This window comes from Fusarium solani (assembly GCF_023522795.1).
Source record: "Fusarium solani strain SB1 chromosome Unknown bctg00000014, whole genome shotgun sequence".
Classification (NCBI taxonomy): domain Eukaryota; kingdom Fungi; phylum Ascomycota; class Sordariomycetes; order Hypocreales; family Nectriaceae; genus Fusarium; species Fusarium solani.
The window spans coordinates 1,320,831-1,344,733 of record NW_027072141.1 but is presented as its reverse complement, the minus strand read 5'-3'; the positions used below and the strand labels follow the sequence as shown (position 1 = coordinate 1,344,733).

The window sequence follows — 23,903 nt, the reverse complement described above, 5'->3', positions numbered from 1 at the left end:
CGCCAAATGGCGTTGGCGAAGTGGGGCGTAACGGATGAACATTCGGAGCGCTTCGGCCGTCGGCCAAACCCCGCTTACCCGGCATGGCTGCTGGGGAGATGGCGGCTAAAACCGAGTAGGAATAGAACCTGAACCTGAATCTGAATCACCTCTCCTATGCGAGAGGTCCCGGGTTTAATCCCGGCCAGACCCTTATTTTTTGCGCCCTGCGCTAGTTTATTTTTGGTGGCGCTCACGTGCTTGGTGTTTGGGCGACTCCACTTGGGGGCTACCCCCGCGCGTCCCATCATGCGTGGGGCGTTTGCCAGCAGTGGCTGCCGTTTCGATTGGCGCAAAACAAATCAACAACGAGTGAGACAGGCAAGGTCAAAACCGTCTGCAATTCTCCCCAGAATAGCGCCTTTCCTACGTTCTTTGCGCCCCTATCCGTGACCACTCAGAAGTTCCTTTGTCCTTCCCCTGCGTTTCAACATGGAGACTATCATGTCCCTCGTCTCTCCGCGCAAGCAGCCGTCCGTGGAGCCGCCCAAGCCGCTCCGGTCGAAGACGTACTCGCCAAAAGACCAGCTCAAGGCCAAACGCGCGCTGGGCCGCATATCCAACACGGCGTCGCGTAGTCCGGTACGTTTCACTAGGACATGCCCCTGAGTCTGCGCTGGCTGTGTGTCTAAATAACTGACTGAACCGCCGTAACAGCGCACCAGGACAAGCAACGTTTCTTCCATCACTACAGCACACGACACGACGGCCGATATCACCCAAGGCGAAACTTCCGCACTCAATATCCACCAGACCAACCCTTCAATTCCCACCATGTCCTCTCCTGCTACTCAGGCATCGCCCGCTACGCGACCTGCACGAGCTTCTCCGGCTCTTCGAGTTCGCATAATTTCGTCAGGTTCCCGAGTCGCCAAGCGCACAAGCGGAAAGACGGGCACCCCTCGCGGCAACCATGGCCAGAAGCGCCCTACTCGCGCCCCTGCGAAGGTGGAAGAAGCCAAAGACGTCGGGATTGCCGACCCTCGAGCCTCCCCAGAGCTTGGGGACGATAGGAGCGCCATCGAACCCGACAATGGAGAACACGCCTTCAACAGCATCATCGCCCATAGATGGAACGGCACTGCCTTCGAACTCCGCATCGACTGGGAGGTCGGCCCTAAGACCTGGGAGCCTGAAGTCACCCTGCACCAAGACGCCCCGGACGCGCTGTTCGCCTACTGGCGCGCTAAAGGCGGACGCCCTGACAATCCGCTAGACGCCGACATGTACGATGTCTACGCCATCCGCAAACTCTCCAAGAACAAACGCAAGGTCCTTGTTGAGTGGGTTGGCTACGAGGAGAAGGATATGACTTGGGAAGACCGCAAGGAGATCGAGAAGACGGCTAAGGCGAAGGTCGATGAGTTCCTCGCGAGTCAGAAGAAGAAGAAGAAGAAGAAATGAAGGATGATGTTTGGTGATGTCTGTTTGTGCGAATGATTGGACAGATTGAGATTGCAAGCATGTTAATCAACGATGCTGGACGTTGGCAGGGAAAATCCTGGAACCAAGGGTATCGGTATGGGTCATGACGACGATAGGATGGGTGTTTGGCTATATTTACGTGGTCTCCCAAATGTTGGCGCTAAAGCAGTGTGCGATACAATGGACATAATATTATTATCTGATATTTGGATACTTGATGGTCGATTGGTCGTGTTGAAGCTCGTCCGTGGAGACATCGCTTGCTGCGGAGCTGAAGAATTGCTGACCTGATGCGCCCGGAGAATGCTTGGTAGTCTCTCTTATTGTACCACCAATTCTTCTCTCACCCCAAGTCATCTTGTTCTTCTCACAACGGCGCATCATCCTTCATCTTACCGACAGATTATCATCTGCCGACATATAAACCGCATTCACGATCAATTGTCATCTCATCTCAATTAGGGATGCCTCGAGGTAAATTACCAGGAGGTAAATTACCAAAACCCCTAGGTAAATGACGGTCATAAACCCGAGGTTTATGACGCGTCATTTATCACGTGCTTCCAAGTACTATTTGGTGACTACGAAACGGCGTTGGTGGAATGATAATACCCACATACACTCTGGTGTCATTGGTATTCGTCGGAGATGAGGTACCGATCACACCAAAATTGGCTGTGCGGGTACAAGAGGTCTATACCCCCGTGCAACGGCCCCGTGTTCGTTTCTCGTTTCTTCGCCAAAACTCGTAGACTTACTACTTCAATATGATAGTATTATATATCTCGAAAGCCAACCTATTTACATCTCAACGTTAATAAACAGACTCTGTCTCTGCATCCGTGCCTACATCTACAAAAATGCAGTCCTGGAAGTCGTCCTCGAGCTCTAAGAGCAGCTTCACGTCAGCCGTCTCCCAGGATTGGCCGCTCGGCATTCTCCAAGGTGTCTCTTAGGCCGTCTCAAGTCTTCTTAATACCCGACTATTCATATATATGAATGTCAATTTATTGGTGCTAGTGATAGTAAGATGATTGCGAATCTTATTGTGGAGGAAATTAATCGAGGAAAAAGATCTCTCAGAAGGTACGGAATTAGCCAAAGCGCCCAGGACTCGTTTGGCTAATGCAGCGAGTGACATATTCATAGAATAAAGATACCGCCAACTATCAAGGACGTGTTAGTGGTGCGGAGTGCCCTCGGATGCTGCTCTGTATATGCGACTTCCTGGGCCAAAGAGGCTGCCCTCCCGAGCCCTAAATTGACAAAACTCCTAGAAGATATTGCCGTATTCCTCAGCGTTAGTGTTATCCTTAAGAAAGTTGTGTGCTCTTCTGACAATGTCTGCGGTCAACAAATGGTGCTTCGGGTTAGTAGTGGCAGGGTCCAAAGCAAAGGCCATGTAGTGTATGTCGTCCGTTTGCACGTCAAACCGTTGCTTTCATAACGCTCTTAGTTCTTGGTAGTTTATTAGTGGGTCTTAACTAGCCTCTTCCAATGCGTCCCATGAAGCCTGAATGGATAGCCAACGTGGAATGACCTCGCCAAGACCCGCGCGGTCGCATTCTGAGTTGGCTTAGGCATGGCCAATCAGCTAAAGAACTTTGAATAACATTTCTAGATTGGCCTAAAATTCGAGATCATTAATATATGATATCACCTGAGGTAGACTTGACTGTGTCACTTGTTCCTCCTCTTTGACAATTACCTGCTTCATTCCGTTGAGAATAATTGGATCGCGTGCGAAAGCTCGAAGGGCGTCTTTGTTGTCAAACACAGATTTAATAGCAGCAAGTTGTGTTCCCCAGCGTGTGATTGCAGCAGTAATGAACGCCTTGCGCTGCCCGTAGCATTCCTACTGATAAATGCGAAGCCTTGATAACTGCAATTTGGCTTTCTTAAAGAAGGCAATGAGAAAAGTAACCTTCCTAAGGATTGGCATCCACCGCTTCGACTCCACAATGTCTTTGATAAGCAATTGAAGTCCGTGAGAATCGCACAAGATATAAAGGCAGTGGCTGAACTCTGGCAGCGCCTTCATTTCTCGATGAAGCTTTCTCATCGTGCTACATGTATCTGTATAGATAGCATTTAGCCGCGAGAAATCGTGTCTGAATATTTCAAGAAGAGATGGCTTGATAAGGCTTAAGGTCGTCAATGCCGTGTGATCATGATCTTTGGTATCGATTGTCGTCCAGTAAAATGCAACTGAACTAGGAATCTCAACAGATATATTGATAATTCGGTTGCTTGAGATATCATCGGAGGCATCGAATATGACGTTGAGATGCGGGGCCTCGTCCAGAAGAGCCTTGACACGTTGCTGATAGTCCAGGTAGACAGGGTCGAGGAATGAGGTAATTCGATTGCGATCTAGAGGTTTATATGCCGAATTTAGCATTTGGAATAGTTTCAGTGTCTCAGGCTCTTCATAGAGGGAATAGGGTTTGCCGGAGGTAAAGACTGCGATGGCGGCTTGACGGTCCAATGCATCCTTAGATGCTTTGCTAACACTATCCAACTTAGTGTTGATGAGCGGTTGTCGGCTGGGAATGACTTCATGAAGCTGTCGATATGCGGTGTATTGCGTGTGAAGGTGTCGAAGTTGTTTGGAGGTGTGCTTCGCCATAGTCTTTGAGCAGAGCTTATAGACTACACGGTTCAGCGTAAAGCCCTCTTCTGAAGCCGGCCGGAAATATTCGTCAATGCCATGAAGTTTAGGATGACCTCCCCGATTCGTCATATTGACTCAGTAATGACCATAAAGAGTTGTTGTCGGTGAAGAAATCTCAATAGGAACATCGGGGGGTGATGAAGCCTACTCAGGGGTCGCAACAACTCATGGTCGTCCCCCACTCCAACCTCTTTTGGGATACCCACTAAACCTAGTTAGGAAGGAGGTTTATGACGGTAAATTACCCGTCAGTTGGGGTTTATGACGTCAATTGGTAACTTGGGGTTTGTGACGTCAAAAAGGCATCCCTACTCTCAAGAGATATCCTATCATGAACCCGATTTCGTCGATATTCCACACGTTGTCGGGCTTGACATAACGTGAATAGTTACGCCACGACTCAAACCACTTCTCAACGTGTCCTCGGTCTTCCATTGACTTCCGCTTCGCATCTCGAGTTGACGACTTCTTCCTATGAAACGTGTGCTTCCAACGTCTCATAAAACGTCTTGCCCACTTCCTAGAGGCAGTTGCTGGTCGCCCCTTAGACCGTAGAACTGCATTGGCATGTTGACGGAGGGCACGAATCTGTATGTGATGACCGTGAGTGATACGGCGAGACTCTTATAGTACCCGGCTTGATACAGCTCGACACTGGCAACGGTGCGTTGTTCAAGGTTCTCGGCAGTACATCGCGGAAAGTTGGGTTTTCCGGTATCTGAGTTGATCCAGAATCGAATTGAAGCTTCCCTCAAATCAGGGCTTTCGATTGGTATATTTTGTGAAGCCATTGGACTTTATTTGCAATTATTGTGGTGGTTTTAATTATGGTAGTGCAGACGTGATAATGTCAAAGTTGGGTAATGTTGGTGATGTCAGGGCGGGGTTGTTGAGACGCGTGTGCAAAATGCGGGTTTATTCTTAAAAACGAGGTACATAGGATTTGGTAGGGATGCCTCCTATTCAGAGGTATCTTTTTTCTTTTGCGAACCAAGGGCCCCTTTTGCTAGTCAGTGAACCCCCCGTGGTCGCTGCCGCTCCCACGGGGGAGCCGAGATACAGGCCCCCACAAGTATGGGCAAGTCATCCTGCCCCCAGTCTGCTTTGTTAGCTTTCTTGGCTTGCTTAGCGGCGGTGGCGAGCCAATCCTACTCGGGCCCGAGAGGACTGGCCGTCCGGTTCCCCGTGGGGGAATGCCACAGTCAAGCGCCGATTTTCAGGGTGGTTCAACGGTCAACGGCTCTTGGCGCAAAGGGGCTTGTGGTCTAAGACGGACCCGCCGGAAGCTCAACTCGAACGCAAAATACTGGCATGAAGGTAGGGTTATTGTGGGCGACAGGCTCCGGCTGAGGGAGTATCGCCGATCGATTAACGAATGCAATGAAGGAGACGGTTTTGATTATATGGAGACTGAACGGTGAGCCTTCTACGTAAAGGCCACTTCTTTCGTCTTTCCCTTTTTCGCTCCACTACCCTTCGGGATATGGGGTTGTTGTGCACATAAGTCTGGCATGCAGGGATCTGACAGGACTCGTTCGGCGTCACCGTCCGAGATGGAAGGATTTTTTAGTTCGTCACTAGTTAGACGACGCTCGGTGCATCAGTAATGATTAGTGACCCATATAAAGATCACCGAGCGGGATCAGCCACCTCTACCCAAACACCTTGGCGGTAATGCAACTTGCTCAGTTTTCTGCTGAAAGTTCGGCGGACTACCTCGTGGTTCTTGCACGGGCAAGCACAAAGTGAACCAACTAAGCTGCCAGCCGTGACAGTTGCCCACATGGACCAACGGCCAGTAAGGGCTTTGCGATTCCTACCACCAATATTTTAACCGACATCTCTCGTCGCCACAATCAGTCCTTGCTCCATCCCCAGAAGCGATACAGCCTCAACCCGAACCACCCAACACCAACACTAAGAGCCTAGTAAGCTAAGGGACACCGGGATTTAAAGCACTATCCTAACGTATTCATCATAGTCTGCCACCAAGCTCATCCTCCGCCACAATGTGCGACTTTACCAAAAACTATTACATCTACTCATCTTGTGTGGACCCTGGAACACATTTCTGCCAGAGCTCCTAATAGTTCAGACCAAAAACTGTACTATTAGTCCAAACTGCAGTCCAGACTAATAGTCCACAGACTATTGGTCCAGTCTACGTCTCTCGGACTGGACGGATGGTTCAGTCTGACTTCTACCAGACCGACCAGTAGTCCAGTCCGAGGGTCGCAGACTAACGGTCTGACTATTAGTCCGTCCCAAGATTCGGGGTGACTCAGGCAACGTCTTTCCAAATCTGTGGCCTGCTGCAGAGTGCCAATTCAACAACTACGCGATCCAACGCGTCCAACGTGTGACACGCGTTTGGTAAAAACTTCGACGCAGTGCTAAGACATGTTAGCCGGTACAGCCCAGCACAGCGTTAATCTATGGCATACCAAGTACCTTGCAACTGAAACCATCGGCCGAACAAGATCCCAGAATTACATGTTTCGACCTGTTCAACAGCATCCTAATTTTATTGCTTTGAAATGGCTACCTGGACCTGCGCCAAGGCCAAAATACACCCCTGGACCGATGTGCCAGCGACCGCAGATCCCCCGCATACCTTCTCGTGGATGCTCAACTTCCGAGCCCCCGTCAACCATACGTGCGCAAGCCGAATAACGAACTCAAGAATCAATTCTAATCAGACACCAAGCTGCCGCGAGAAGAGCGCGAAACCGGCGCGGGTGGAACAGTGCAACGACGATCCAAGGTTTTTCGTGAAGCATGACGGGATGGCGCCAGGCGGGCAGTTTCACGGTGGCCCCCAGACGGAGGAATCGGTTGGTTGCTGAGCGCAGGGAGTGAGATCTCAGACGAGTTGGGCCACAGATGGAGGATCCAACGCCTCCAACGATTGGAAGTAGTTCGTTGATTACGCACCCTGCGGCTTCGCCCGAATGGCTACCGAAAGTCATGTCTGGCTATTTGTACTCATTCACTCTCTCGTGTCCAGAATGGTCTGAGAGAAAGTCGTCTGCTACATAATCTCTGTGCGCACCACCATCGAAGTCGCCAGATAATTCTCTCCCACGGTGTTCTGTCATCACCACCCTTGTTGTCTACTTGCCATCTCCTGAATCATGTCTTCTATCCTGGATTTCTCTGAGACTGCCAGTGCTATTGGCAGCGTCAGCCACCTGGATGATTCTGAACTTACAGTAGCCACCCGTGCGCTGACACCATCGTCTTCGTCAACTCCTAGCATCTGCCGCCCAAAGACATCTCCTGTTTGGGAGTATTGTCGAATAGAAGAAGGCAAGAGCACTCCAGCAGCCTGGGTCGATTCCAACGGAACGAAATGGTGGCATTGCCAGCCCTGCTTCGACAAGAAAAGAGAGAAGAAATACAATTACTCAGGTGGATCGTCCACCATCGTCAATCATTTGCGCAAGCAGCATAACATTCTGATCTCTGGAAGACAAAAAATCCGGCGGGAAGTCACGCAAAATCGTCTTGGAGACATCACTGCATTCCTGGCCAATGAAACTCTACACTCCGCCAAGAAACGCAAGGCGACGGCAGAGGCAGATGCACTTGACCAAGCCACCCTGCGCGAGCTGTACTGCCGCTACACCGTCGCCTGCAGTCTCCCCTTTGCTCACGTCGAACAGCCGGCCTTTCGCGACTTTATCCGGTACATTTGTCCGGCTGCGGATGACTTCCTCCCGAGGTCTGGTGATACGGTTAAAAACGACTTACAATGGGGCTACGACAACAAAAAGGAGTTTGTGAAGCGCGCTCTCCAAAATGCCCTTTCCTCGATCCACATTGTTCCGGACAATTGGACATCGCCAAATTGTTTGGGCGTAATAGGATTCACAGTCCAATTCGTTACCGAAGATCATGGCCTGCAGTCCCTTGTGGTGAGGATTAAAGAATTGGAAGGGCAGCACAGCGGCGAGAACATGGCAGAAGCCATCATGGAGTTCATACGAGAATATGGAATCGCATCGAAAGTTGGATACTTCATGATGGATAATGCCACCAACATGAACACCATGATCGACAAAGTCTCCGACGACTTGGAACACGAGTTCGATGTTTTCTACGACCCTCTTCCACATCGACTTCGTTGTTTCGGCCACATCATTGATCTGGCTGTGATGGAGTTTCTCATAGGAAAGCGACCACCGACGACAGATTCCTACCGTGGGCCGTCCGACGAGGAAGTTGAACAATGGAGAAAGCGAGGAGCGATAGGGAAACTTCACAATATCGTGGTCTACATCATGTGGACCCCTCAGCGGCTTCAAACGTTTACTGGTCTCAGCGACGGTCTGAGGTTACGTCGCGACAACGAGACTCGTTGGAATTCGTGGTACAAAATGGTTGAGTGGGTACTCAGGCCTAAAGTCCGGCAAGCCATCACCATATTTTGTGCGCAAGAGCCGGCCCTGCAGGGGGATGTGCTGACGTCCTCTGACTGGGTAACTTTGGCTGAGACACACAAATTTCTTGAGCCATTTCACGATGCTACAATGGCCAACGAAGGCATGGGAGACTCCATATCTGACGTTCTGCCTACCATGGATTACCTCCTGCATCACATCGAGGCCGCCAAGAAGGCCACCACCCTACCCCACTTGGCTACAATGATGGAGACGGCCTGGGCCAAACTGGCCGACTACTATGAACTGACGGAAGATTCACCAGTCTATTCAGCAGCAACAGTATTACATCCTTCTCTCAAGTGGGCTTACATGGAAAAGACGTGGGAGGACAGGAATGAGTGGATTGAGAAAGCTAAAGCTCGTGTGGGGGAACTGTGGAGGGAGATATACAAGTCAACCACCTCCTCCTGCCCTGTTTTTCGACCAAGCTCGGCACAAGGACCATCTACCGGACGACCAAATGGTTACAAAGTGTGGATGAAAGAGCAAAAGGCTACGATCTTCAACATGGATGATGACGAGTACGAAGTGTACTGCCGCGAGCCTGTGCTGATGGTATCGGATCCGTTGAAATGGTGGCTAGAACCGGCCCAGCGAAGGCGATTCCCTAACTTATCTATGATGGCCATCGACATTCTATCGATTGCGCCTATGTCTACTGAGACAGAGCGACTCTTCTCCAAAGCCAAACTTACGGTAACTGACCAGCGAGGATCTATGAATATTGAAACTTTGAATCTCTTGGAATGTTTGCGGTCCTGGGACAGGAGCACTCTGATAGTCCCTTCAGAAGTAAGCATTCCGCTTCGTGAGGTGTTCGATTGTCTAATTATGGGCTCTAGTATTGCTATGTCGATCCGGCAACCACGGCTGCTATCTCCGATGCCTATGATTCAGAACGTGAGAAGGAGAGTGGCCGAGGAGACATTTCGACGATGTCATTGGAGGGCTTGGACGTCACACACGAGGGAGGATAATTGAGGGCCATCGAGTGCCCGATTCCATGTAGAAGAGTATAGGAAGCTCATTCTTTATATCATGCCAGCTTCCGTTTAGCGACGGAATTGCGTTGTGTGGTTACGGAGGTATTCCGTGATGCCTTGGACCACTATCATGTGATGTGTCACATTCAGGCCATAAGGCATGATTAACGACCGCACTAATGGTGTGCGCATTCCCTTTTGCCTCAGTTGGTAAAGCGACATGATGCCTTCAACATTGGAGGCCGGTATGGAGAAGGGCCACCAGTTACGTGTCTAGACTAATAGTCTAGACCGCAGTTTGCACTGCAGTCTGGTCTGACGGTGACGGACGGACCGATAGTTCAGTGTGCACATCTCGGTCAAACTGCCAGTCCAGTCTGCACACCTCAGCCAGACTGCTAGTCCCGTCTGACCAAAGTCAGACGGACTGCTGGTTTAGTTTAGCCAAGTCAAACGGACTAAATGGGCAGTCTGAGGCATCCAGACGGACTGATTGGACTATTAGGAGCGCTGATTTCTGCAAAGCGTCCACTGACGGGAGCCGAAAGGATTCCTGCCCAAAAAGCCCCCATGAGCGCTATATTGTGTTGCCTGAGAGCTGTCCACTATGTTGCCGTTGAAGTTAAACGATTGACTCCTGTTCTGCCTCCCTAAAATAGCATCCGCTTTACATCGCACGGCATTCGCTCAATACCTGCAACAGCATGTGGATTATCTGTCGAGTATTCAGGGCTTCTGGCAATCGAGATTCCAGCATGTCGCTGTGGCCATTGATCTCGAATGCCCTACGACCGCCATACGGACGAGGTCCTCCCAATGAGATTCATCTCTTGAACTTCAATCAGCCAAGATCGACCGAATCTCGGACCTGTTGGACGACCATTTTCAAGCAAATTTTACAAACTCGAGATCAATCGAGGCATAATGGGAGACGAATTTAACACGTAGCAAATTCCAAGCCATCGCTCTGAAAGTGTGTTCTGAAAGTCTGGAGATTCAGTTAATCCACAATACTCCGCTCTACCTCGTTCTTGGCCTGGAGGAAGCGTATGGAGCAATTCGTTATTAGTAAGATGTATTTAAAAGAATAATAGTTACAGTAGTCATGCGATGGAATTAGAGAGTATTTCCAAGTAAACCGCCACACTTTGTCCTACTAGAACCCGCGAGTTGCCAGTTGGACCTCGGAAGATGCCTTTGACTCGCCGTCATATGTCTGCGCTGCTCCAGTGGTTGAGTTGGCTGATGACTTTCTGCTCCTCGTCTCATCATCCTGTCTTTCGTCTCGGTTCAGGGTAATCTCAGTCGTCATCATTATCCCATTGTCATTTCGAATCGGTGACATCTGTGCTCCATCATCGGCACCCTCGCTACCTGCCATGGCATATGCCCGATTTGAGATATTCGTAGCCTTGTTATCTCTTTCGCCGTTGAAGGTGTCCAGGGGAATGGTGGTGTGGTTGGCTGTGGCGTGGCTTCGACTTGGACCAGAGCTAGCATTCTTGCTTCCGGTTGTCATTTCGACAAGGCGATTCAGGATGGTGAACTCCAACTTTAGTTTTGTGCTGTAAACAAAGGACTTATACGAGGTCTGATACTCGTATTGGTTCGCATACTCAAGAGCCAGGATGGTGATATCGAGGATAATAATGATGACGTTAACAAGGATAAGGTGCTTCATCAACCGGCGGCTTAACCTCTCATTTCCCATAGACTGTTCGAATCTCATGAGCTTGACCGTTTCGACGATATAGAAACTGGATAAGATAGTTTCTTGGAGAAAGAAGATAGTGACTTGGATCTTTTCCATGATCGAGTAGGGCTTCTTCCACATCTCGGGACTGCTGGAGAAAGAACCGTAGACCATGGGGATAATAGCGCCATGGCAGATAATTGCGTCGGCGATAATCATCCCTAAGATAAGGCGAAGACGTGTTCGGTTCCGGAGCACTAAATGCAGCCGTGACCATAGCACCATTGATTGACCGCTGACCATGCATACCCAGCCGGCCACAATCAACGTGCAAGCCAGGTAGCCCAGTAACGGAGACCCGAAATATTTGACGAGGAAGCCCGCACAGTACAAGGGAATGCCCCAGGTTGCGATAAGGACGGTCCAAAAGTATAGCCCGACATAACGTTTGAAGGTTCCCCAGATGAGAAAATTGAGCTCAATGACATTGTAAAAAGAGATTGCGAGAAAGACGATAATGATGGTCACGGATGTGTGGGAGTCGCCGTTAGAATCGGAACCGAAGCCGCGAGCGTTCATCAAAATCGCCATTGGGGGGTGCCACGGAAAAAAAAAAAAAGCAATATTGAAGGGTTTACCCAAACACAAAAGGGGCCGAGAATGTGGCATCTGTCTGAAAACAGGAAGGAGAAGCACAGAACAGGCAGTCTTTCGATCGCGGATAAAAGTAGAACGCCGATAGTTATAAGCCAAGCACTTTGATTTCGCCATTGTGACCGTTGCTGTTGAACGTCGAAAGCTCGAGCCAGAGCTTAAATTTCTTCTGGGCTAAGTTCTTCGGGAGTTGAAGACTACTGAAGGGGCTTGATCTAGGGGGCCCACCGCACGCAGGGTCATGACTCGTAGGGGCCCAGGCCTTGTCTTCAAGCCTTGGCTGGCGGAAGCCCCGAAACGCGCCATCTTGGCCTAGGCCAAGTGTCGGAGAGGCTGGCAATGCGCATCCGGTTTCGAAAGCTGAAGAGCTGGGGTTCGCGGGACCCGGGAGACGCCAAAGAGCCAGCCAATTCCCCTGACTCGCTTCCCGGCCAGGCAAAGCCAAGATGCAGAGGGAGGTAAGCCATTTGAGAAGAATGTCATGTCAATATCGAATTGAGCCCCAGAGCCGAACAAGGTATACGATCGGTGAGGGTCTTGGGAGCAGACGTAGTAGCACGTCGCCGAATTGGAGCGGCCCGGCATAGGCTTTGGCTAATTATTAGTGCATCTACTAGAGGCAAGTGCACGGACTCTAAGAGTAAGGGCTCCAATCTTGAAAGGACTCCGATTGAACCGTATCTTGGCAGCGTTCGATGTTTTTTTCGAGATAAAGCCCCTAAAGATCTTTAATATCAACATATGGGTTGTGCCCAACAGGACGCATCTGGTAATATCTCTCAACACCAACGTTTCTTCCAGTAGTAAGCCATCTCATCAAACTGTCAAAGCACCCAAGCTATTTAGCCCAGCCATAGCAACATCAAGTTTCCTTTTGATCCCATTTTTTCCGTTCCTCTTTTGCATCCTCAGACTCCTCGTGTATCTAGTGGCAGAGCCGGGCGGCAGAGGGATTCGACCCACAGCGCTTATTTGTGGGGGAAATCGCTAGCAGGGTAACTAAAAACTGCGAGAACAAGGGTATGGAATGCACGACAGCCACCGTTTTTGCTCCCCCCATTTATGTGGACATCTGACCCTCTACTCAGTCTGACTCGCCTACTCAGTAATTGGCCGTTCTGGGCTTTCGTGGCAATTGATGGCAGATGACGGCGTCTCATCCCTTTACCAGGAATCATGCCATTTCCTTCTCGAGACCTCCGCGGAGTTAGACTGTGAGCTGATGCGCCAAGATATATGCTGAGGTGATGCAACATAGTAACCGATCCGCGAGTCGACTACCGGCATCTACCGTTGTCTCCGGTACTCCCTCACGTACCGGTATTGCGTAGTAGTCTGGAATATTTACTACTAGCAGAATTTCGCGACCGATCCTGCACCAGGTCATCCAACTCCATTCAATCCGTCGTTTGACTATCCATGACCACTAGTCCCAAAGAAAATCTAGGGTAGCACACGGGCCATTAGACCTGGACAACCGTCTCGGAGAGCAACCCGATTCGTTGGCGGTGCAGATGGATGATTTGAGCGGCATCCCCTAGGTTGTCTAAGAGGGCCGGAGAATTGCGCCAAGCCCGTCCGAGAGACGTTTATATCTGTGCACGCACGACATGAAAATAAATGGGCCTTGCTTCAATGTACATATTGTGAAGTCTGCCAGAGCGGCGGTATCTTTCAGTGGTAGGAGAGACCATCGGTGCTTTACATGTGCAAGACGACCAGATCATGAGACCTTCGGCGGTCGCTTCAGAGTGAGTTTCCTGTACAGCCAGGGGACGGAAATTTCCCAATAAGTTCCGAACCCGTAACCCTCGGCTCTCATCGGATAACCTTGAACTTCGGCTCGGCGTCTGCGGGGTCGGCCTGAGAACAGGCTGCTTTAGCCGAAGCATTGGCTCGCTCGTTAGATAGGATATTCAAAAAGCCGCATGTGAGCGTGCCTTCGTGGCTCGCGCAATACAATGAGGTTCTGGGATTTGAGGAAGACTTTGTTAGTTGATATAACTTACCGATATGCCTCATTGTGCGTCTGAAGTTTGGATACGGAATCAGCTAGGCTATGGACTGATAGAAGTGTTGTATCACATCGTGAATCAGTAACGTCTTGCGTGCCCTTAGGTACAGTTGCCTCTTTGGTTACAGGCAGCCTTTTCCAGTTCTCAGTAGCGATCTACGCAGTTCGTTGTGTTTGATTCCACGTCGCGAAGCTGCTATAGCTTTGGGAGCAGGAAGCCCCGCTAGCAACTATTTCGTACCTTAGCTAGCCAGCTCTGTATTCACTGAGCTTCGAATATGCTATAGGGAAAAGCCAGCGTTATTTCTTTCTCTTTAATTTCCTTTTCACTTTGATCTCGGAGGGCATGCTCCATCTCCAACAGCGTCACCATGGCGACGGCGCACCCCTTGCCGACGCCTCCAAGGAAGACGTTCTCCCTGCCGACGGTCCGCGCCTCATCTTCGACCACCATGTCGACCTGCTCCGCCGCGTACATGACGTGCTGCCACTGATCCAGGCTCGCCGCCTCCCCGCACCCCAGCTGGGGGTACTCGAGGGCCTACCAGTCCCGGCCGCTGGTGGGACACGCGAGCGGGCCATCCGGGAAGACGAACCGGGCTCCCGGGACTCAAGTACGAATTGGGAGTGAATGCTAACATGACATCAAAGGCTGTTTAATAATAGAGTAGGTATGAAGCCAAGGCCAATAACTTTACGAGTCTTTGAAAGCCGTCCCTTATCCCATACTTGCTCGTATTCAAGAGTATGCTGCACAATTGTGTCCTAAACGAAAACAAGGCTACCCGTCAACTACACCATGTTACGCCTGAGTCTTCTTTTCAACTTGCATCAATGTCCGTACCAGCCGACCCGAACGCGCCGTTGCGTTCTCTCCTTTCAGCCTCCATACTCGCCGCCATGCTCCCCTTTCGCCGTAGGCCGGGGGCCTTGAACTTTCTCACAACCTGGTACGACCTGTCCAGCTCGTTCTCGACGGCGCACCTGATCCTTAGGGCTGCCACGGCAGGCCACACGCTTCTCTCACCCTCAAGATCCAATAGTCGAGCGTCTCCCGCATGGGCGTTTCCAGCAATCGCACAAAGTCTCCCACCGTCACCTCTGGCACGAGCATCATCGAAGCGGCCGGGACCTGTTCGTCGACCAGGAAGCGGCGGATGCCTGCAGGTAGTAGGCTCAGCGTGTCCAGCTGGCGCAGACGGTGTCTTATTTCCAGCCCAAGCATACGAACCAGAAAGGCAGACACGTGGGTCGTCTTGCTCCTGGCTTCGACTAGGGACGGCCCATGCATGTCGGACTGGATGAAAGGGATGAGGTATGGTCGAGCTTGACTGACAATGAAATGGTTGACGTTGAACAGCTCGGCGATGCGGCGCAGAGGGGAGTCGCGGTCAGAATGGGACGTGTGCGTCCAATGTCGAAAGTCGATTGTGCTAGCCGGCGCCCAAGGAACAATGTTCCCCTGAGCATCCTTGCAGAGCATCGTTGTCTTGCCGCGACCATACAGTGATGGCAAGGACGCATTCGACACCACGGCAGCTGTCCAAATCAACTGTCACAAGTTAGCAATGACATATGTAGAAGCCCAGCGATTAACCTACCACATTGGGTGCAGTAAGGTAGTTGAGGAGCGTCGGGACGCCTCCCTGGCCCTCTGTCGCTACCGTAATGTTCAAAACTCTCTTGCTGCGGTTGTATGCTTCCTCAAACGTTAGATCACCCACGTTGGCCCGGACACACTCCTCCAGGACAGTAACATCAAGGAAGTATCCCCCTCTCGAGAAGCGACAGATGCTCCGTAGCAGGGTTTCCCATCGTGAATGAAATGTCGAAACGTCGCCATTCTCGTTCCCGCTCTTGGGCGCAAACGCCGACAGGTCGATGCCATCGCCACTCAGGACAGCAGGTAGCTCATCCTCTGTGTGGGCCGCGACGAGGGCCGCGATCAGGGCGCCTGTAGCAGTGCCAGTGATGATGCGTGGGAGCAAGCCGCGCAAGAACAAGGCCTTTACGACGCCCAAGTGACACATGCCAAATATGGCACCACCCTGTAGCACCAGCGTGCTCCTCCCAAAGGCCTGCCTCGTGTCATGGATGCAGTCCAGCTTCATTTGCGTCGTCAGAGACGGCCCAGTTCCATGGATAGCCGATGGACTGGTCGGGAGGGCGCGAATGTCCTCGACTGCCTTGGCGATCTGTGTAATGTATTCCTCGATAAGATATTTTGTGCCGGCAAACGATCGGTTATAGAGCTTGGGCGAGGTGATGTTCCCTAGGTTTCTGACAAGACCGGATCGTAAGAGGTTAACGAGCTGTTGGAAGTTGCCATCTTCGCGGGCGCTCGCGAGGGAGTCGAGTCGTTCTGCGATGAGTCGCCAGTCGTAGTACTTGGATGCCGGGTTACTCCTCCTGCGCGTCAGCGTGTTAGCACGAATCGCACAAGCGTCACTGACGTCACTGAAGATGGGTACCATAGATCAAGGCCGAGGAGGTTATCGAGGTGTATTGCGGCTTCTTCCCAGTCCTCGAAAGCCTCGGCAGTCCGCAAGATGTCTAGCCACAGCTCGACGGGGCTCTTGCGCGCGTACCAACTGCGCAGCTTCTGCAGCAACATGGTCAGAAACGAGATGCCAGTAAAGCCAAGCCAAGGGAAGGGGGTGTTACCGTCTGCCAGAAGCTGGCAACGTCGACAACGACACCCCAGACGGCGACAACTACCCTCATTATCGTTGCCGAGGGGCGATCACAAGCACCATCGAAGAGGGCCGAAGGGGTCGGTTCGAGCGCGGCAGGATCACGCGCATCTAACTAGGTCATGGTCGTCGGGGAAAATAACAACCAATGCCACATGCCAGGCCGACGTCGACTGCTTTTGGCGTCTAGCCTCGACCAAGAGGCGATGGTGCGGCCTCGAGACCGTTCTTATAGGATAACTTATGGATGTGTTGAACTGTTGTTGTTGGGTTCGTGGAGCTCCCCGCCCTTCAACAAAGTGCGAAGCTGCGCTAAATCCAGGCATGTGATTGCCAATGAGATCACCAGGCTCCAGACAATCTCCGGCATTTGCTCACAGTGCCTACCCATGCCAGGCAATGGCGTACGTGCCTAGTTTGACGCGCATCAAGCAATTGATACATGTAGACACGCGAAAAGGATCAACCCGGCCCTGTCGCGGAAAGTTTGAAGCCTTCACAAGAGTTGTCGCTACGTGCCAGCTGAGAGGCTGCTGCCGAATACAGCCAATGATGGCTTTGGGTCGGCCAGAGATCCGAGATTATCATGTATTATCATAGTACAAACCAACTCCAGTTCGACTGTTCTCTCCAGGAGCCTTGAAAAATTCACCCAGAAAAATATCAAAAAACACCCCCCTAGTCGTCATCATCATCGATGACATTCCTCCGTCGAGCTCTACCCGCCACCTGTTCGACTGCCGAGACTTGGCCGCAACAATGCTATCCTAGCCGTCATGGCCTACTGCCCTGTTCAAGAAGCGCCTTTACTCCGTGCCAGCAGAAACACGGCGACGACCAGCAAGGGCTCTGTCCCTAAAATTCCAGAGACCGCAGACAAAGGCCGTCAAATAAACGACGCCCTGGGTACTGCAATCACTGACGTCTTCGTGATGAATCCGACGGATCGAAGCCGAGATGCTTCCTCTGCATTGGACGGGCCACCCCTCTCCGACCGCCATCGAACGCCTAATCAAGCCGTGCTATTCCCCGGGCGACGTGAGCAACCATTTCAAACGACACCACCTCTCCAATCTTCAGGGTCACGAAGAGCTGCATTGTCGCCTAGTGCTACATACCAAAATCAATTCTAGTAGAATTGATTTTTCCCGCTCCACACGACAGGGGGTAGACTTGAATTACGCCAGGGGCTAGACATGAATTTGCGAAAGTCACTGACCAAGGGGTAGACATGATTTTTGCAGGGGGGTAGATTTGTGTCGCACTGAGCGTGCTAAAAGGATCAAGGGTCAGGTAAACGAACCATTCCGCAATGAAAACGGTCTCGTGCTAGATGATAAAGTGAAAGGAAGGGCGACGCAGACTGCGAGTTTGCCCTGTCAGTCGGAAGGAGGTTTGCCTGGGTTGGGTCCTGAGAACCTGAATGAAAGACGCGAGTGGCCAACAGAAGGCGCAGGTCCTGACTGAAAAGCGAGCAGGCGCGGTCAAAGGCACAAGTGAACCCACTGATCCAGTAAATGTTTCGCAAATAATCCCTCGTGCGACGAGCCAACGATGCCGACCAATCTAGTTTGCGCGTCAGACTTTTGTTAGGTTGCCTGTGAGGCTCGAGATGAAAGTGGCGATGATTGATTGTCCAGTGGGTGTTGAGAATCTGCAGGACTGGACAGGGGAACGCGTTCACCAACAGATACGGATGGATGGATGGATGGATTTTATTTCGCCCGGAGGGAAGTCCCTATAGGGCCTTGGCACAATCTAGTTCACATCTCAGTACATTTGGTTCCTGACACCCCAAGCCCCACGGATCGTCGTCTCATCGCTTGCTGCTCAACCTCGTCGCTGCTTGTTCCATGACAGGCCTGCTTGAAGGCCAAATTCTGCAAGTGTTCAGCATCCTATCCTCGGCAGCTGAAGCACGGTCTGCCAAAATCGAGGCTGCTTTTTGTTAGTATAGTCGCCCACTAGAGGTTAGTTTACCGAGGGCCGCTGGTCCGCATCGAGCCTGTTTGTCGCGATAGCAAATTTGATTGCCGCACGCACGGCCTGCATGTTTGGCTTCCACTTTTTCGTTATCCGACGCAGCTTTTCCTCCCAAGAAGAACGATAAATTCCCAATCTTTGTTCGTGAGCATTTAAACATGACTTCCCGTTGCATTTCCCACTTTTTGCATCGGAAGAGGAAGTGCTCAATCGTCTCTGCTGCTTGTCCACAGTCGCATATGTCCGATTCCGCTGCCCCTATCCTGTGAAGATAACTGTTCAGTCGCGCCATCCCGGTCCGAAGCTGGGCTATCACGTCCGATTCTTTTCTTTTTAGCGAGTCGTATACTGCACGGGTGTGCTTGCCCGGCAGCGCCCTTGTCGATGCGCTTTGAGTACTGTCCAACCCCATCCGGAAGTCGCCCACACTGCCGTTGTTGGAGGAGCGCCAGTCGAAGTGTTGTAGACCTTGCTTGGTACGACGGTGTCTCTACCATGCACTCTGCTTTGGTAGCTCTCTGCGCTGCTGCCTTGGCCATCGGTCCCAATGCAAAACCTTCGGCCTTAGCCGGCACCCACATGACTCTAACAGAACAGCCTCTTTTCCGAAGGCACTTGGTGCGGTCGTATATCTGACGGATAGTGCATTGACCGGATTGCTGCCGAGGCCTCCTGATCACTTCCACGGCCGAGCGGTTGCTCGTCATGACCGTCACGTCCCGAAAAGGAAGCCTGGGCGGCGTGCACTCCAGCGCCATCGCTATTGCTGCTAGCTCCGCTGTATACGGATTCTGCTCGTCTCCGGGTCCCAGAGTGACGGAATAGCTGGCAACTACCTCGCCTGCACCGTTGCGAGTCGCGTCGCACACGACGCCTCCCATTCCCACTATACCGCCCTTCTGCGAGCTAGACGTTGCTATGATGATGCCCTCGACATCGTTTGGTGCCTTGGCCGCCTTCGCTGGGTCGTCCTCGCCCACCACTGGGATGCGGCTGGTCCATGGCGGCAACGCATACTCATGGATAACCTCCATTCGATCCATATGGACCCTTTCCACAGCCGAGACAATCTTCTGCATTGGTGATATGAATCGCCTGCTTGCCTTGTTCTTCAAAGCTGCCAGCGGGTGTGTCTTCGGAAGGGTCCGAAGGTTGATGCAGAATCTCGTTGCGGCTTGTCTGTGTCGTTCCTCCACCGTCTGGATACTGGCTTCAGCCTCGGCCACCGCTGTTGCGACAGTACGGAACGCTCCTGTGATTGCCTGCGCCCCCACCAACTGCGCTTTGTTCAGCCAGGCAGCTTCTCTTGCGCGGCGAGCGTGCGTCCAGACATTGGAGGCATAGTCCATTGCCGGCGCGACTGTCGCTACGAATAGCTGTCTCGCCATCCTCGGTGATAGCATTTTCAACCTTCTGAGGCACATGGCGGCAGTGAGTCCCTTGGCGGCGGCTCTAGCCATGTACTCCTGGTACCGCAGGCCCACGTCCATGACCACTCCCAGAATTTTTGCACTGCTTTTAGGCTTGACCTCATTCCCCCTTGATCAAAAACGGCAGGTCACTGTTGCGAGCGGAGACACGCGTGAAGTGGATGACTGTCGTCTTGTCCGCTTCAAACGTTGCGCCGCTGCGTCTCTCCCACTCGAGCGCTTCGTTAATGATCGACTGAATACCTGCCCGGTTCGCCTCCGCAGTCGGGCCGGTCACCCAGGCCGAGTAGTCGTCCACGAATGCAATTGAGCCACCTTCCGCCTTAATCCTTCTCTGCACCAAATCTGCGTTGAAGAAGAGGAACGAGACCGGTGACAGCGGCGATCCCTGAGGGAGACCTGCTTGGGGTAGCTCCCGCTGCTCAGACGTGTGTCCGTTCACCACCACCGAGGCTGTTCGTCCGGAGCAGAAGGCGTCCATCCACCTGACCAGTCTGTCTGGTATCCCTCTCGCCTTCATCCTCTCGAGTAGTCGCTCTTTGCACACTCCGTTGTAGGCGCCCTTGACGTCGAAACTGATCAGGCTCAGCACTTTGCGAGCTCTCCATGCCTTGTAGATTTGTTCCTGCAGGAGCAGGAGCGCCTGCTCGGCCGACCGTCGCTTCCTCGCTCCGAAGTGGTTCGCGGGCAGGAGCCCGTAAGTCTCTACCGCGTAGGAAATGCGCTCAGCGACGACCGCTTCCATAATTTTACCAAGTGTTGACAAAAGCGATATCGGTCGCCACGCCTTCGCTACCGTGTAGTCTCCCTTGTCCTGCTTCTTCAGCGGAATGATTTTCGCACTTCTCCATTGGCGAGGCACTATGCCGTCTCTGAGCGACGCATCGAAGAGAGCCAACACCCGGTACTTTACCACCGGCCAGAGTCGTCTCCACACCATCGCCGGGAGGCCATCGTCGCCGGGTGCTTTCCACGGTTTTGCTGCCATGACCTTTTCCTCGATTTCTTCCAGGGTCAAGCCCGGCATGGGCACCGCTTTCCGCTGTGGCCGCTCACCTTCATCTTCGATTTTCGCTGGCAAGGGGGAAAAGAAAGTGCTGAGCAGCTCCTCAGTTTGTTCTGCCTTGTCTTTGGTCATAGATCCATCTCCCCTCTTTAAGGGTGGCACCTTGTCGCCCATGGTGTACTTGCTAGGTTCGAGATACTTGGCTGCCTTCCAGATATTGACATCGTCGGCCAGGAAGCCGTCCCAATGTGCTTTCTTCTGGTTCCGTATGGCGTCGTGGTACTCCTTGGCTGCTTCCCTGGCGCGTCGTTCCAGGTCTGGTCGCTGTTGGCCTGCTCGCCGTTGCGCCCTCGCTTGGTTCCGCCAGAACGTGTATGCCCGCCGCAGTCGTGTTAGGTCCTTTGTCCACCAGCGTTTCGCGTACGGTGGAGGTTGTGCTCGAGGCGTCAGCTCGTGGATTGCCTCTAAGGTGACCCGCATCAGCTGGTCCGTCTGCGTCTGCACGTCGACAGCCCAGGGGAGCGGCCGGAGGTTATCTTCCACTCTAGCTCCTATAAGAGTCCAAGGAGCATTCTTGAACAACAGCCTGTGCGTCGTGATTCTCTCGGGCATCGCGATGTCGAATATCGTCTGGATCGCTCTATGGTCTGACCCGTGATCGGTCGGATGGGGGGCGCACGTCACCATCTCGTCTGCCAGTTCCGACGTTGCGAGCACCAAGTCGATGGTGCTCTCTTTGTCTGGGCCTTGCCACGTCTTTGTGCCCCTCGGAAGGAGGCTGCAGAGGCCGTGCTCGTTCATCAGGTCGATGATCGGCTCGGCTTCGCCTTGTCTTCTTGCCGACACCTCGTCTCCGGTCCAGAGTAGGTCATGGCGGTTGAAGTCTCCAGCCAGCACCACGTCCGTACGCGTACCGGTGCCATTACGGAATCGCTGGATCAGGCCATGCAGAACTCTAACTACAGATGCTAGCGCCTCTGTATCCTTCCCCTTCACGTACACTGACACCATCAGGATGTCTCTCTCTGGCAGTCGAAGCACCGCTGCCGTGAGATCTGCCGATGGTATCGGCACCTGCTCCACCTCGATGTCGCTTCGCACCCAAAGCATGCTTCGGATCGGCCAGGGCGCATCGTGCATGTGCGTCGGTATTATCCTCGTCCAGTTGCTATGCCCCGCAGGGCTCGTTACCACCTTGCCGTCGATCTTTTTTGCGTAGGGTTCGGAGACCGCCAGCACTCCGTAGTCCTTGAGGTCTGCGTCGTTCATCAAACTTTGTTGGACCGGTTCTCGCTTTCGTACATTGAGCTGTAGGATGCGGAACGCCTTACACATCGCTCCGTCGTCCCACGGGGACCGTGAGTAGTTTACCGTCCATTTTCCGTGCCTGTGGTTCTTGGATCGCTATACCGGTAACTGCAAAGTCTCGGAGTAGCTGGAACATCCTACTCATGCTGGGTAGGATAGAGTTTCGGGCAACTTCTGCTGAACGACTCATGCGGTCCGCCACAAGGCACACACTTGGGTACCTGCGTCTGGCACGCGCTATGATGATGGCCTTGGGCAGCGCACCTTGCACATACCCGACTCTTGCTGCATGAAAAGGCCTTGTGGCCAAGCTCCTGGCAGTTGTAGCATTGTACCGGTCCGGTTCTCCGCTCGAACACGTTGGTATAAGCCGACTCACCCGCTACGAGGAAGTACCGTTCCTGTAAGAGTCTCCTAGCATCACTGTTTTTAGTAAGGTATACCACCATGGATCCGTATGCTTTCACGCCGTCCTTGCGGCTCAGCCAGGCCATCTTGGCAATCTGCACTTCGTTCTCCTGGCCTAGAGCCTCCATCGCTCCGAGAAGGACCTTGCCGTCCTGGTCAAGAACGGCTGTGCGGTTAACATTGTCCACTTTGACTGGGTACAGTTGGTCTCGGAGGACTCTCGTGCCCGGTGTTTTCTTGGCCTCAATGATATCCTTGATCTTCTTCAGTTCCTCCTCGTTCCTGCTTATAACCCTAAGACGGTTGGCATTTCTTCCATCTCTAGTCACTGCAACGCAACGCCAACTAGGCTGGTCGCCGGACGCTCGCATTTCCTGCTCGATGGTCTTGCGTAGCGCTGCTGGTGTAGCTTCTCCGGTGTGTTCTTCTGGCACCCTAGACATATCTACTGTGCAGAATACAGGTTCCGGAGTCGCCGATCGAACTGTAGAGGAGGTTCGGGTGGTGATGCTAACAGGCGGTGTGATTCTGGCGACATCCGCATATGAACGGCCAGCCGATGGCGCTCCTTGAGCCCCAGTCATTGCGTCTAGCTGTAGCCGGGTGTGCTCCAGCTCGCTGCGAACCTGAGTAAGCTCCTCTCGCGCCTGCGATAGTTCTTGTGCCATCTGGGCCGTCGTCCTAGCGACTTCCTCAGCCATTCGGTCGCTAAGCTTTGTGAACTCGAGCTGGAACTCTGCTTTCATGATTTCGATTCTCTTATGAAAGTCTTGTTCCAGGAGTTGTTTCAGGCCCTGGATCGCCTCGGTCATACTGTCGGCCGCCTTAGATGTGGTCCTTTTCTTGGTTCGATTGTTCCTCGGCACCCTCTCACTGCTCTCCTCCTCCTCCCATTCCATTTCACAATCTTGCTGCGCCGATTCCATTGCCCTCGTCGTTCTGGCTCTTTTGCGCTGGGGACGATGATGTTCCCCTCCCGGAACGCCCGATTCGCCTTCCATGACGATGATGACGTCTGAAGCGGGGTTCACAGCACCAGACATCCACCAAAGACCAGAATCTCCGCCAAGCGGCTACCAGGTATTCGAAAAGGTATAAAAATAAAAATAAATAATGAGATCGAGAAAATAAAAGCGTTTTTCGTCGCT

The 23,903-nt window shown here is 52.4% G+C and overlaps 7 protein-coding genes across 7 annotated transcripts; 2 read left to right on the top strand and 5 right to left on the bottom strand.

Annotated features, from left to right (window-relative positions):
* Nucleotides 1-471: 471 nt before the first annotated feature.
* MRS44_017905 (uncharacterized protein) lies at nt 472-1,443 on the top strand (the record flags this gene model as incomplete). Its single annotated transcript, XM_065615792.1, has 2 exons — nt 472-621; nt 697-1,443. The coding sequence occupies 2 exons, from the start codon at nt 472-474 to the stop codon at nt 1,441-1,443; spliced, it is 897 nt and encodes a 298-aa protein (XP_065471864.1).
* A 1,876-nt stretch (nt 1,444-3,319) lies between these two features.
* On the bottom strand, nt 3,320-4,207 carry MRS44_017904 (uncharacterized protein; the record flags this gene model as incomplete). The annotated part of the gene is made up of 1 exon (XM_065615791.1): nt 3,320-4,207. The coding sequence occupies one exon, from the start codon at nt 4,205-4,207 to the stop codon at nt 3,320-3,322; it is 888 nt and encodes a 295-aa protein (XP_065471863.1).
* Nucleotides 4,208-7,272: 3,065 nt separating this feature from the next.
* Nucleotides 7,273-9,560, top strand: MRS44_017903 (uncharacterized protein; the record flags this gene model as incomplete). The annotated part of the gene is made up of 2 exons (XM_065615790.1): nt 7,273-9,375; nt 9,426-9,560. 2 exons carry the CDS (start codon nt 7,273-7,275, stop codon nt 9,558-9,560), a joined length of 2,238 nt encoding a protein of 745 aa, XP_065471862.1.
* A 1,162-nt stretch (nt 9,561-10,722) lies between these two features.
* On the bottom strand, nt 10,723-11,850 carry MRS44_017902 (uncharacterized protein; the record flags this gene model as incomplete). Its single annotated transcript, XM_046284251.2, has 1 exon — nt 10,723-11,850. The coding sequence occupies one exon, from the start codon at nt 11,848-11,850 to the stop codon at nt 10,723-10,725; it is 1,128 nt and encodes a 375-aa protein (XP_046128645.2).
* Nucleotides 11,851-13,731: 1,881 nt separating this feature from the next.
* On the bottom strand, nt 13,732-16,541 carry MRS44_017901 (uncharacterized protein; the record flags this gene model as incomplete). The annotated part of the gene is made up of 8 exons (XM_065615789.1): nt 13,732-13,882; nt 13,923-13,970; nt 14,314-14,468; nt 14,524-14,579; nt 14,772-15,116; nt 15,155-15,479; nt 15,529-16,336; nt 16,381-16,541. 8 exons carry the CDS (start codon nt 16,539-16,541, stop codon nt 13,732-13,734), a joined length of 2,049 nt encoding a protein of 682 aa, XP_065471861.1.
* Nucleotides 16,542-18,809: 2,268 nt separating this feature from the next.
* MRS44_017900 (uncharacterized protein) lies at nt 18,810-20,093 on the bottom strand (the record flags this gene model as incomplete). Its single annotated transcript, XM_065615788.1, has 1 exon — nt 18,810-20,093. One exon carries the CDS (start codon nt 20,091-20,093, stop codon nt 18,810-18,812), a length of 1,284 nt encoding a protein of 427 aa, XP_065471860.1.
* A 40-nt stretch (nt 20,094-20,133) lies between these two features.
* On the bottom strand, nt 20,134-23,756 carry MRS44_017899 (uncharacterized protein; the record flags this gene model as incomplete). Its single annotated transcript, XM_065615787.1, has 2 exons — nt 20,134-22,443; nt 22,623-23,756. 2 exons carry the CDS (start codon nt 23,754-23,756, stop codon nt 20,134-20,136), a joined length of 3,444 nt encoding a protein of 1,147 aa, XP_065471859.1.
* Nucleotides 23,757-23,903: the final 147 nt, after the last annotated feature.